The following is a 14057-nucleotide window of genomic DNA, read 5'->3' on the forward strand; positions in this document are numbered from 1 at the left end:
AAGCTCTGAGCTGGAGCATGCATTGTATGTTTGAGGAACAGGATGCAGAAGGGGGAGAAAAAGAGCCCAATGAGGTAGTAATTGGAAGCCAGATCTTGTGGGGCATTGCCAGCTACCAAAAGGATTTTGCAAGGACATCATAAGCATCTGGTCTAGGATTGGCAACTCTCTTATATTTTCTGTAGCCCAGCCTGAGTTTGGTCTAAAGCTTCTTACACAATTCAGAAAGACATTAAGCTTTATTTCCATAGGCTGTTTCTAGTTGCACTCCCAGAAAGTGATCATCTAAAAAGCAACACAAAGAGATAATGGTCTATAACCAATGTAGAGTGAGGACAAATCCTCTATCGAAAAGGCAGAGGAAAAATTTTGATGAATAATTTATGGTTCTTTTGCCTAACTTCATAAATATTTTTGGTTCAATTTGTCAATTTCTGATTATACACATACCATTTTAATAAAAAATTTAAAATATGTTTAAAGAAAATGTTTCTAAAATAGGAGTTACTCCTTTTGAATGTTCTTGCTTCTCTTTTTTCTTCACACATCCTTTGGTAGAGGTGCTAATGAGATGTAGTGAGGACTCTGAAGTGCTTCCACTATAAACTTTTGGGAGACCTCAGAGAGGAAATTATGGTGACAATTTAAATCACATTGGTGGTCTTAATGGATCTTAAATCATCTGGGTAAATACAGGCTTTACTCATTTTGGTTAAGGTTGAATTTGAATGTTTCATTTGGCATAAACCTTAGGATAACTCACTGCTTGACTAAATTTGTCACTTTTCAGCTGGGTGTTTGGCGGTACAGACATAACCACACAGAGTTCTGACTAACCATAATAAGATGTGTAGAACAAGGTGATGGGATAAAGGAATGCCTCTGTAACTAAGGCTCTTATATTGACAAGAATAGTAATAGAATTTTATATTTTTCCGTTGTTATTAGTAGAGAATTGTCTTTGGGTCAGATAGGTCACTGGTTTTATCTGATATCGTGATCACTAAAGCTCGTCCTCTACCTCCATAACTTAAGTTTCTTACTTCTGTTATTTCGTGCACATTAAATATCTTATGCTTTTGCTGTAATGCTCTAGACAGGGCAGAGAATGTAGTATCTCCATCTTAAAGTTTAGGTTTCACTAAAACGAAAGTCTGATATCTCTGTGCTGTGAAATTTTCTGATTCAATGAAATTTGTACATGGGGTTCATTTTACTTCTTCTTTTTCTTTTTTCTTTCTTTCTTTCTTTTTTTTTTTTTTTACACAATCTACTTGTTTAAGCATCCAAACCGATCCCCAGTGTTCTGAAAGTTTTCCATGTGTAGAATCTGTTAGAAAGGCTTTAATGAGATTATGAAGAGCTGCTATTTCTCATAAAAAACAAATAAAGGCAGTAAGCAGGTGTGCCATGTTTCTAAGAGCAGGTAAGAGAAGATATGGAAATATGTGTGTGAGAGAGATGAAAAAGTTTAGCACAAGTTTGTTGTCCAGCACACAGCCTGTGGGCCACATGCAGCCCAGGCTGGCCAGGAGGTTCAACCCAAATTTGTAAATTTTCTTAAAACATTATGAGATTTTTTTGCAGGTTGTTGTTTTTTTTTTTTTTTTTTAAAGCTCATCAGTGTTAGTGTAGTGTGTAGTGTAGTGTATTTTCTGTGTGGCCCAAGACAGTTCCCCCAGTGTGGCCCTGGGAAACCAAAAGATTGGACACCCCTGGTAGCATGTCATGACTCTGAACCAAAAATCCTGGCATCATTGTTTTTTTTATTTGAAAATACTTTTATATGTACATAGATTTAAAATGCCACCTGAAATAAAAATTAACTTCCTGAAACCTTTATATTTCCTCTAGCATGAATTTTTGAAGGTTACTAACAGCTAAGTCTACTAGCTAAATGTATAAATCCATAGGACTGATATTTCATAGCACTGTTGAGGTTTCTATGGAAAAACTAGTATGTGGTATACAAGAACAAAATTTTTCTCTACTGCTAGTATCTTCTCTTCTAAGACACTTTTTTCTTATGTAATTCTTATATTTAAATATTTTCCAAATAGTTGAAAACAGATTTTCTAGTAGCTATTCTCATATGGTATATGGAGAAACAGCTTAAGCAAACATTCTTTAAGGGTGTAGATAAGAGCGATACTTCAGATCCTTTTGTGTTAAGTAGAGTTAGTGTTGATATTATCACATCTATTTAAAATTTCATTTTCAATTTACTTATTTTATATCAGTTCAAGTTGGATTTGCATAAATTTTATGCACAATTGACTTTAGGATGAAATAAGAGTTACAGTAATCATTTTTAAGAAATTGGTTTTGATACGAAACTTTGTTCAGCTTTTTATAAACGGCAAATGGGTACTAGAGATGTTGATTTTCTGCTTAGGGATGCTTTAGCACTAATTTGATAAAGAAGAAAATGTCCTTAGAATCCCTTTAAAATAGAGCTTCTGGCAAGTCAGGTTATTAGCTCAATGGTTCATGATAGTGTGTAACTTTAACTTGTGGACTCCAGGAGTCAAAGTGTTAATAATTACAATGTCAGTGTGTATCTGTTGCTATTTAAAAATCAAACACAAACCCTTTATAAGTAGTTCCTTATAGGTGGGACAAAGGAAATCTTCTAGAAAGTTCTCTTGGTGTGAAGAAAACATCTTGTTTTGTTAAAACAAACTCAGACTCTTCCAGTGAGGGAAGGACTACATTACATGACTCTGATAGCTTTATTCGTCCACTCGTGTGCCTTCTAAGCCTACAGTGCTACCTCATGGTACCTCCTAAAGTACAGCCTTATGCAAGGAAGAAAAAACCCTTTCCTCAATTCCAAGGCACCTCACTCTCCTTAGTTGCTTAGAAGGGTCTTTGAGAAACTTATAAAGAATGCATATAAAATACTGCTTTATGTTAATGACAATATATGTATTTGATGTGCAAACCTCCTGGGCCCAAGTGATCCTCCCGGCTCAGCCCGCTGAGTAGCTAGTAATACAGTTGTGCACTACCACACCTGGGTACATTTTTTTGTTTTTAGTAGGGATGAGGTCTTCCTATGTTGCCCAGGTTGGTCTCGAACTTCTGGGCTCAAACGATCCTCCTACTTCGGCCTCCCAAAGTGCTGGAATTACAGGTGTGAGCCACCACACGTGGTCTATACTTGTTTTTTTTATAATAAACACTTTACACGCTTTAGAGGAGAGTTCCACCTCGCCATGGGTTGGAAACCCCTGACCTCTGAAGGCGCTGCTGTTGCATGACACAGTGTTTAGTGTCACCTCCTCTGAATCTACAGATTTGGAATTTAGAATATCTGATCCTCCTTTTATGCTCCAGCCCTCAGAATTTCTGGTAGTCATGTTTGCTGAGTGAATCTCACCAGCATCCCAGATTCTTGGAGTCCTCCATCCACTGAATGGACTTTTTTTTTTTTTTTTTTTGACCCCAGATATTTCTCCTAGAACAAAAATACATAGGTCCCTACCTAGTGAAGTATTGGTATCTGATCCAATGGATTCCTTTTTTTTTTTTTTTTTTTTTTTTTGAGACGGAGTCTCGCTCTGTCGCCCAGGCTGGAGTGCCGTGGCCGGATCTCAGCTCACTGCAAGCTCCGCCTCCCAGGTTCACGCCATTCTCCCGCCTCAGCCTCCCGAGTAGCTGGGACTACAGGCGCCCGCCACTTCGCCCGGCTAGTTTTTTGTATTTTTTAGTGGAGACGGGGTTTCACCGTGTTAGCCAGGATGGTCTCGATCTCCTGACCTCGTGATCCACCCGTCTCGGCCTCCCAAAGTGCTGAGATTACAGGCTTGAGCCACCGCGCCCGGCCCCAATGGATTCCTAACCATTTCTCAGGGCTTATATCTTAGGTGTACACAGTATTCTTATCTGAAATTGGGAATGATATTTCCTGCTGCACAGGGCGGCAGTGAGGATTAAATGAAATAATCAGAGTGAGCATCCCTAATCCAAAATCTGAAATACTCCAAAATCCAAAACTTTTTGAGCACCTGCCTAATACCAAAAGTGGAAAATTCTACACCTGACACATTTTTATTGTATTAATGGTATGTCATAATTTTTACTGTTAAGTACTTACATGTGAATAAGTGGGAGAAAATGATTGCTTATTGATAATGTACAAATTGAGAGTCAGAAATAATGGTGATGCCAAACAAACAGAGATTGTCTGTAAGAGTGGCTGACACAGTGACACCTTTGTTCTCTTATGGCTTGATGTATACAAACTTTGTTTCATGCAAAAAATTATTTAAAATATTGTATACAATTACCTTCAGACTGTGTCTGTAAGGTGCATGTGAAACGTAAATGAATTTCATGTTTACCCTTGGGTCCCATGCCCAAGATATCTTATGTTTATGTAAAAATTCCAAAATCTAAAAATCTTTGAAATCCAAAGCAATTCTGACCGCAAGCATTTTAAATAAGGGATGCTTAAACCTGTATGTTAGGTACACAAATAGTGCCTCACAAACAGTAAAAGATGGCCAAATAGTATGGATCATGATCATTATCATTGTTGTCATCATGATCCTAGCTGTCATCATTCTGAGTTCTATCTGGAAATAACTACACTAGTCTTGCCTGGGTTTCTTGCTTCCCATCTCCTGCCAAGACATCTTCCTCTCATTCCGGTTCAGTTTCTTTCCTGAGATAGTCATATTTTCCAGGTGATAGTTTACTCTGTAATGATTAACATAAAGAATAACCTCACAGTTTATCTGTCACCTAGTTCCCTGTTACTAGGGTGCAAGTCTGACCTCATGGTCTTTTAGTAGCATATCACTAAAACCAAATAATAAACTAAAGATCCATGCAAGAATAATGCATATATAGAGGCAATCTGGAGGGTTTGTTGTTGTTGTTGTTTTAATTGGCAAATTTACTAAGTTAATTTTCTTTGGTAGTTTAATCATATAAGTTACCTTGAATTCTCTTCCTGCTCTTTTAATGTTCATTGCCTTGTTGTCTCATGAATTGTTTTGTAAACCTTTGTGTCTAATCTTATTTTGTGCACAGGCCATGCATATAATTATTATATTCATAGCATGACATTAGCTTTTAAAAAGAATTTTGTGATCGCTAGGTAAACGATATTGTAGTAGATTTAAAGTATCAATCTATCATCAAATTCCATGAAGCATCTTTGTCTGATGGATTTGATTGTGCTGTTGCTGAAATCATGCCCTCCAAGTATAGAGTGTTGCAATATTTTAAGAGAACACAGTTTGGGGCTTATTTGTTCTTTTTCAAAAGCTACCTCAAATTCCTGGCATGAGCTGTGGGGAGGGGCAACAATAAAAGACAAACATTAGAAGCCTGTTTCAGAAGGTATCATCGTATCTACACTATAATATTGGGGCTCTTGCCTGTTAGTAATGACAGTATTTGTGTTAGGTGAAAAATGGTTTGTGCTGTTGACTAGTCTTCAGTTTATTTAACTATGCTCAGTTTTGTAACAAATGTATGTCCTCTATTTTATAAATGCTTTAAAAATATGTTTTGAGTATGATTGTTATAAAAGAAATTTTATATTTTTGGTTTTTAAAATATATACTTAATAAAATGTCTTCAGGAAAGAAAATATAGCAATCTGCTAAAGCTATTGAGACCTGGTTTATAACAAAAGTTTTGAGATTTTAAAGCTGAAATGAAATCTGGTTGTCTCTTTGTATACGAATTGTTTTTGTTGCCAGTAGTAACTATAGAGAATTTTTTGAAACAGCACCCTTTTAATAACAATGGTCTCCCCAAATATATTGTGGCATAGCTTTAAACTTTATTAAGTCTGTCTTGGACTCCCCCTTCCTCTCCCTGAGTAAATGGAAGAAAAGTTTGGCAGGCTCCATGCTGTGCACTTGATTGATGTCCAGAACATCTGAAGGACTTTTGTGTCCTGCCTGCTCTCCATGAGTGCATAATGTGTGAATACTTAAAGAAGGTCAGCCCTTATCACATGTAATCTAGGCCTGAAAGCAGATCAACAGTGACAGTCATATCCCGTAAGTAAGAACACAAATCATCCTCTACATGCTTTAGACAAGTTGTGGGATATTTTTTCTCTCTTTTTACCCCTTCCCACTCATGGAGGACCTTGGCAGAGCAATGAAAGCAGAGAGAAGACGTGCTCAGAATAATGTGTCACTCGTTCAAGGGAGAAAGGGATTGTTTATTTGTAATAATGTGATGGTCTTTCACTCTGCAGCTGAAGGGAGCTTTGGGTTGTTAATGACTAGTGATGTGGAATGCTGCAAATTAGAATGGGGTGGGGAGGCAGGAGGCAGCCTGAAAGAGGGCTAAAGTTGTGGTCTTTATAAACTCCAAAGTCAGGAAAAAAGTTTTTGTACCGTGGGCTCTATTGTTAATTTTTTTTTTTTCTCATAGTGGAGTAGCTTTTTATGATAGTATGTAAGTGTTTAGTTAAAAGCCAGAATAATAAAACGAATTACCAGTGCAGTTCTGAGGTCACTTTTGTTTTTGGTACAACATGTATGAAAGTTTGAAAAATGTTTTAGTGCAAAGCTCTTGGTAGGACCTAAAAGGCTATGGCTTCCAATAGGAAGAAGGAAATAACTGTTGTTATGAGTGTGCCTGTGTGTTTGGACAGAAGTTTAACTGAAAAGTAAATTTTATTCCAAACAGTATTAGCAGGGATGTTCACATGATAAAGAAAATAACACTCATAAATTAAAAATAAAAAAAAAGAAAATAACACTCACCTTATTGTTTTCATTAAGAATAATAAATATATTATTATGTTTTCTTAGATACCAAGGAAAATATTTTTCTTCTTATTTCCAAAACTTTATTAGTTTCCTTTGAAATATAATCAGCTGCAAGGAGTAGTAGCTGTCAGTTTGCACAATGGAAAGTAACCTGTGCTTACCTCCAGAAATGAAGACATTGCTCCCCATGTGTGTAGGATAAAATCAAAACTTCTAATTATTGGCTACAAGGCTCTTCCTAACCTCCCCAGCCTACTTTTCCAGCCTAATTCCCCTGCTCTCTAGGCATATCGAGCTTCTCCTGTTCTCTGCAAGCACTGCTCTTTTTCTTACTCATATACGTACTGTACTGCATGTTTTCTTTGCTTAGATTTTCTTTGCCTTCCCTTCACCCAGTGAATTCCTACTTACCTTTGAAGACCCGGTTCAAATGCCTCCCCCACGCAAGTCCAACCCTCACCCTCAGGCAGAATTAATCTTTGTTTGTTCCCTGGTTTTTCCATGTTTCCTCAGCATAGCAGACAGTTACTGTACTGCATTGTCATTATTGGATTGTATGTTTGTCTTCACCCACTAGAGGATAAGCTTTGTCCTGAAGGCAGGTGCTGTCTCTTTTTAATGTTCTCACGTCCATTCAGTAGACACAATCCCTCCAAATATAGCAAATAGTGAATGTTTTGGAGATAAAAACTGTATATAAACATAAAATCAGGAGATTTGGGGAGTTTCTATGTGAAAATGAATCACAAATTGAAATTGGTAGCAAGGTAGTCTCCATTTAAAATTCTTCAGTATACTTCTACTTCAAATGCATGGATATTTAATGAATTAAGTAAAAATGAATTGGATTAAAATAAATGTTTAGTTTTTCAGGTATAATTTGACTTTTTTTTGAGGTGAGGTCTTGCTGTATTGCCCAGGCTAGTCTCGAACCCCTGGGCTCAAGCAGCCCTGTTGCCTTGCCCTCCCTAATAGCTGGGACTATAACCAAGGACAAACCACTGTGTCCAGCTTTAATTGAATTTTTAAAATCTCGACTTGAGATATTTTCTATCCTTGATTTAATGATCACACTGTTTGTGACAGGAACAACTCGGCAAATGTTACATTGTAGCCTATTATATTAGAGAACATTATTTTTATTAGCAAAGCTTTTCATGTGGGAGGCAAGAGAGAGATTAGTGAGAGTTGTCAGGAAAGTACTAACATTTTCTGCTGTCTTCCTATGTTCTGGGTACTGTGTTCAGTAGTCTGTATTCCTTCATTTATTTAGGGGTAATTAGCAGAGGGTTTAAATAATCTGCCCCAGATTATACACAACACAAATAGGCCCTTTCTGCTGTATAGCAAAGACTCTGTAAATCTGGAATGTGTGAATGTCATTAGTAAGAATTCTGCAAATGACAAACGGTGATGTCCTACTCATATTAGTAGTACTCTCCATAGTGCTCCGTTTTCCTTCCTTTGCCCTTCTGGCAGGTGTACATTTTCAAATGGTGACCTTTCTTTCAATCTTCTCTCAGAGCTTTCTTTGAAGACTCATTTGGTATATAAATTAACTTGCAAAATTAAGTTGGCTATCTCAGTAGAAGAAGAATGCCTCAGACATAAACCGTTGTTATTCTCCTTTCTGGTATTTCTTCCTGTAGGTAAAGATGTAATTGAAGTTGAATCTATTGGAGCAGTTAAGTGAATCTGTGATGAAAGCTGCACACGCAGGTATATAACCGTTTGGCACATTGGTTCTTTCTCTGCTGTCAACTCTGTGGTTAGGAGATTGGGAGCGAATGTTTAACTGCTATGAAACCCATTTTTTAAAATAAACTTTTTATTTTATAATTGATTTAGAAAATTTTCAAAGGTAATATAGAGTCCTCATCTACCCTTCACCCAGTTTCCCCTGCTATTAATATTTGACCTTACTTTGGAGCTCTATATGTGTCACAGCTAGGAAAGGAACAATTGTGTATTACCAGCAACTAAGCTCCAAACTTTATTCAGATTTGTTTCCTCTCTCCCTTTTCATAATGCCATTTTTGTCTGTTCAAGGATCCCGTCTGGAAAACCACTTTGCACCTAGTCAACATGTCGTCTTACTCTCTATTGGTTTGTAACTGTTTTTTTACACTTTCCTTGATAGTTTTAAGAAGTGATGATCAGATATTTTATTTAATATTTCTGAAATAGAGTCGACCTGATGTATTTCTCATAGACTGGGGTGGTTGATGTTGAGGAGGTAGACCATAGAGGTGAAGTGCCATTCTCATCATATCAGGGGTACCAGTTGTCAGCATGGCTTGTCTTCAGTCATGTTAACCTCGATCACCTGCCCAAGGGAGTGTTTGCCAGTTATTCCAGTGTAAAGTTATATTCCTTTTCATACTGTACTTCTTGGAAGCAAGTCACTAAGCACAGCTTAGAGTCAAGAGTGGGGTTGATTAAGCTCTGCTTCATGGAGTGAGACTATCTAAATATATAAATTTTTTGAATTATTCTGAAAGGGAGATTTTCCCCATTCTACCATTGATTTACTTGGTTATCCAGTTACTAAATCTTTATTTTAAAGATAATTTCAACCTTTATTTTAGATTCAGAGGGGAAATGTGTGGGTTGTTACATGGGCATATTGTGTGTTGCTGAGGTTTGGGGTCCAATTGATCCAGTCACCCCGGTAATGAGCATAGTACCCAGTAGTTTTTCAACCCTTGGCAGCCTGCCTGTCTCCTTCCCCACTCCAGTAGGCCCCAGTGTCTGTTGTTGCCATCTTTATGTCCAAGTGTACCTAATGTTAAGTTCCCACTTTTAAGTGAGAATATGCAGTAATAGGGATATATCTGTTCCTGTGTTAATCTGCTTAGGATAACGCCCTCCAGCTGCATCAGTGTTGCTAGGATTTCATTCTTTTTTATGACACTAGTATTCCATGGTGCATATGTACCATATTTTCTTTATCCAGTCTACTGATGATGGGTACTTCGGTTGATTTCATATCTTTGCTACTCTCAGTAGTGCTGCAATGAACACATAAGTACCCATGTCTTTTTGGTAGAACGATTTATATTCTTTTGCGTATATACCCAGTAATGGTTTTACTGAGTAGAATGGTAGTTGGTAGTACTGTTTTAACTTGTTTGAGAAATCTCCAAACTGCTTTCCATGGTGGCTGAACTAATTTATATTCCTACAAACAATGTATAAGCATTCCCTTTTCTCCTCAGCCTTGCCAGTATTTGTGAATTTTTGACTTTTTAGTAATAGCCTTTCTGACTGGTGTAAGATGGTATTTCACTATGGTTTTGATTTGCATTTCTCTGATAGTGATGTTGAACATTCTTTTCATGTGTTTCTTGGCCTTTTGTGTGTCTTCTTTTGAGAAGCATCTGTTCATGTTGTTTGCCCACTTTTTAATGTGGTTATTTGTGTTTTGCTTGTGGAATTATGAAACCAGTTCTTGACCTGGTACAGATAGGGGCTTAATTAGATTGGATGTTGGAAATTAAAATATAAACTATAGATAAAAATATGTACATTAGGGTGAGTGGGTTAAATCATAGGCAAATCTGGGTTGTTTTGCTAAATTAGACTTTTGATCTACATAATAAGAGTTTCATGAGATTTTGTTGAACCAAGTAGTCAGGGGCCTAATATGCCATTTATAGAAGATCCCCTTCATTGTTGGCACCCAGCATATGTTAATAATTAAGTTAAAAATGGAGGAAATTAATAGGTATACATTTTGATTTTTTAAAATATTGCTAAATGAAAGAAATAGGTATTAGCAAAAAGTTTGACTAAGTGGAAACCTCTCCTCATACGTTTAATCTTGTTTTCACTCTCCCTCACCTAGTTGGAAGGTGAGGTTCAGAGATTCATCCTACATGCTGAAGTCCAAAAGTCTTTTTGGAGATGGGGTCTTGCTCTGTCACTCAGGCAGGATTGTAGTGGTGTGATCATAGCTTACTGCAGGCTGGAAATCCTGGCCTAAAAAAATTCCTCCTATCTTAACTTCCCCAATAATTGGGAATACAGGTATGAGACCCACCATACCCAGCTAATTAAAAAAAATTATTTTAGAGATAGGGTCTTGCTATGTTGCTCAGGCTGGATTGAACTCTTGGCCTTAAGTAATCCTCTTGCCTCAGCCTCTCAAGTAGCTGGGATTACAGGTATGAGTCTATGTGCCCAGCATAATTTTTTTTTTTTTTGAAATTCATATATTCCAAACTCTGTAACCTATATTCAAAGTCCTGCACAATTTGGTTCCACTCTGTCTAGCTTTCTTTCCAACCACTTACTAATAGGAGCTGTCTGTTCCAGTAAGATTGTCCTCATGCTATTGCACAAATTGAAAATTCATATCGACCTGTAAACCTTGCTCATATAATTTCTTTCCTCTCAACTTCTGTATTGCTGTGTAAGTTCAATTCATCTTTCAGCATCCAGCTCTCCCTGCAGTCTGGGCCCAGTCTGTTTCATCCTCTGCTTGGAATTTCCATGTTTATTCTGCTGGGGCCACTTCATCTTAAAATGTCATACATTTTTACTTAATTATTTCTTATATACTTATTTTGTGGTATTATAACCTTCTTGAGGAACCAAGTCAGCTTGCACATAGTTCAAAATCAGAAATGGTTGCTGATGTGAATTCTTTGGAACTGAATTAGGATTCTGGGGAGAGAGCAGAGATTCTGTCTTTAGCTTTCAGCCATTTATAGAAGCCCATATTGGGGAAATGTGAGCAGTGGGAGCTGTCCCACATTTCAGCTATTCACTTCTTGCCCCAAAGCTCAAGGCTGGATTCCAAATTGGCAGTGGAACCATGTTGTGAATGTGGCTCTGAGCCCAACATAGAAGGTTTGAAAAGCAGATTCTATTGCTTGATTTTTGTCTGTTTTTCCCACATATCCCTCTGCTCCTAATCATCCTTACTCATTTTACTATATACCAATCTCTTTTCCTAACTAAAAGGGATATGGATAAGTATTACTCAAAGACAGTTCTTTTTAATCACCACCAACTTCCATGTTTCTGATAACTAAGTTGCATGGCTTCTGTGAAATGCAGAATGTGTCGTTTATTAAGCTCAGAGTAGTTTAAGATTTCCTACATGGTTAAAATTCTGTATTTTGGTTAAATTTCATGAAAGTACTTATGAAAGTATAAATTGAGAGTGTTGATTGGTTGTAGTATGTGTAAAATCATCAAAACAAAACATTGTTGGGCTTTCCTAAACTAGAGAGTAGATTTGAATGGTCCCTAGTGGAATAGTGCTGGGAGGTGCAGGATGGGGTCAGGAGCAGGGGCAAATGAGGGGTGTCTTTTGAAAGTGAGGAGAAAGCAGAGATTCTTTTTCCAAGAAAAGATTTTTTAAAATATCAAGTAAACGTATAATGATGATATCTAGATATAACCATTGTAATACATTTGCTACTCTACTCATAAATCCTTTTTCAGATAAACTCATGGGATTTAATAATAACCTCTGTTTGTATTTGTCTGTGGTAACATTGTAGTTTCTACATATACTGACAATTCATTTATCTTTCTTGGTGTTCTTTTATTATTGACAGTTCTCAGAGTAAAACAAAAACAAATTTGAAAAAATTTCTTTATCATTCAGTATCATGGCAAATGAAACTTCACAAAAATGTTCATAATTTACATTGAGAAACAGTTACAGTTAAAATCTAAAAAGTGGAAAAACTTGCAATGGTTTTATTTACATAATAAAGTCGGTTAGGTTAACAGCACTTAAAACTATAGTCATAACTGAAATATCTTAACTTGCAACATTTATTAGTGATTACTTTTATATGTGACCCTTTTCATATCTGTGCACTTGATTCAAGGGTATTATTTATCTGTTGACTAGTGTGAGTAAACTGCTGTAACATAATACTTTGATCTGTTGCACTGTTTCTGGAATTTCGTTAAGTAAAAATATTATTTCTTGTTTTCTTTTTACATTTCTCAGTTAAAATTCTTAGCAGAGAAAATAAATGTTGGTAAAAGAAACAAACTATTTTATGACAGCAACATTTTAAATGAGGTTTGCTATGGATTCCCTTCATAGCTGCCTGAGAGATTTGGGGGACATGAGTGTTGCCAGTGCAGAGTGAAGCCCCGGCGTGTGCTAGCCCTTGTGTGGGCAGCTGCGTCAGGCTCCTTTCTTAAGAAAACAATCCAGCTCAGGGTCCTCACCGCCCTTTGTTGTCCTCCCCACGAGGTGATCAGTTGAAGTCTCTGTGGTGACAGAACCAGTTTGTAACAGGCTTGTCTTTCACGGTCCTGTCTCAGGGTTGCTGGCAGGCTTGCGAGAAGATCTGACAAGAGTGGCAGCAGAGGAGTCTCAGTGAAAGACGGAAAGGCAAGAAACAGGAGGCTTAAACAGGCAGGGCACATTGACTGCTCTGCTGCTGCAATGGGTTGGCTGGAAGAACTAAACTGGCAGCTTCACATTTTCTTGCTCATTCTTCTCTCTATGCACACAAGGGGTAAGAAGATCAGTGCCCTCCACTATAGTGCTGACAAGGCTGAGTTAGAGTCTGATTTCGTGGCTTTTATCACAGAAGGGAAAGTTCAGGCCAGAAGTTCAATGTCTATAAAGTTCCATCCCCCATCCTCCAACTGCTTTGTAATTTTACTACTTTCTCTATTACGGCAAGGCTTTCTAAGTAGTCTGTTAGAATAATTTTAAAGAGACTTAACATTTCTATTTTCTCTAACAATTGAGAATTAAATGCAATTCAACTTGGAACTTTAGGAAATTCATTCTCAATATACTGTGACAGTTTATGTGTGAAGAATTTAAGAAAATAGCAATTCTAACAAACTTTTTTCTGATCATTTTAGTTTGAATACTATTAGATTTTTATAGGTTAGTTTTCTTTGAAGTTCATCATTTTTATATGGTTGCATTGAATAAATCTAACTTTGCAATAGCGATAATTATAGTTCGTGAGTATGTCAAATGTTTGTTCACTTTTAAGAACAGGGGCTTGCTTTGTGATAATTTTGTTCAGAAGAATTATTATTTTATCAAGTTGACTAAAATATAGAAAATGTTAAAACTTATTTAAAATTTTTGAATTAAAGTAATTTTAAGAGTAGAGCTATTTTCAAATGAGAAGAAAGCTAATGAACTGAATATGATATAACTGGCTGTGGTAGTGAAGGAGTTTTAAGGTTGGAAATAAGGAAATAATGGCTTTATAAAATTAAGCCAAATGATAAAGGAAATATGTATGAGATTGAAATGTATTTATAGTTCAACTTTATATACTTGTGGATGCATATTATAGAATTAACTTG

At 36.7% G+C, this 14057-nt stretch overlaps 1 protein-coding gene across 17 annotated transcripts in view; it reads left to right on the top strand.

Annotated features, from left to right (window-relative positions):
* The window catches only part of BMPR1B (bone morphogenetic protein receptor type 1B), a 403442-nt gene that overhangs the window by 285663 nt on the left and 103722 nt on the right, over nucleotides 1-14057 (top strand). Inside the window, exon 1 of one of the 17 annotated variants that reach the window (XM_005555468.5) lies at nucleotides 12949-13240. The exons of the other annotated variants lie outside the window; for them this stretch is intronic. Coding sequence (XP_005555525.1) covers nucleotides 13168-13240 — 73 coding nt within the window. The 5' untranslated portion in view covers nucleotides 12949-13167. Of the gene's footprint in view, nucleotides 1-12948; nucleotides 13241-14057 lie in introns of those variants that run through there. 17 annotated transcript variants of the gene reach the window in all.

Source organism: Macaca fascicularis, chromosome 5 (assembly GCF_037993035.2).
Source record: "Macaca fascicularis isolate 582-1 chromosome 5, T2T-MFA8v1.1".
Taxonomy (NCBI): Eukaryota; Metazoa; Chordata; class Mammalia; order Primates; family Cercopithecidae; genus Macaca; species Macaca fascicularis.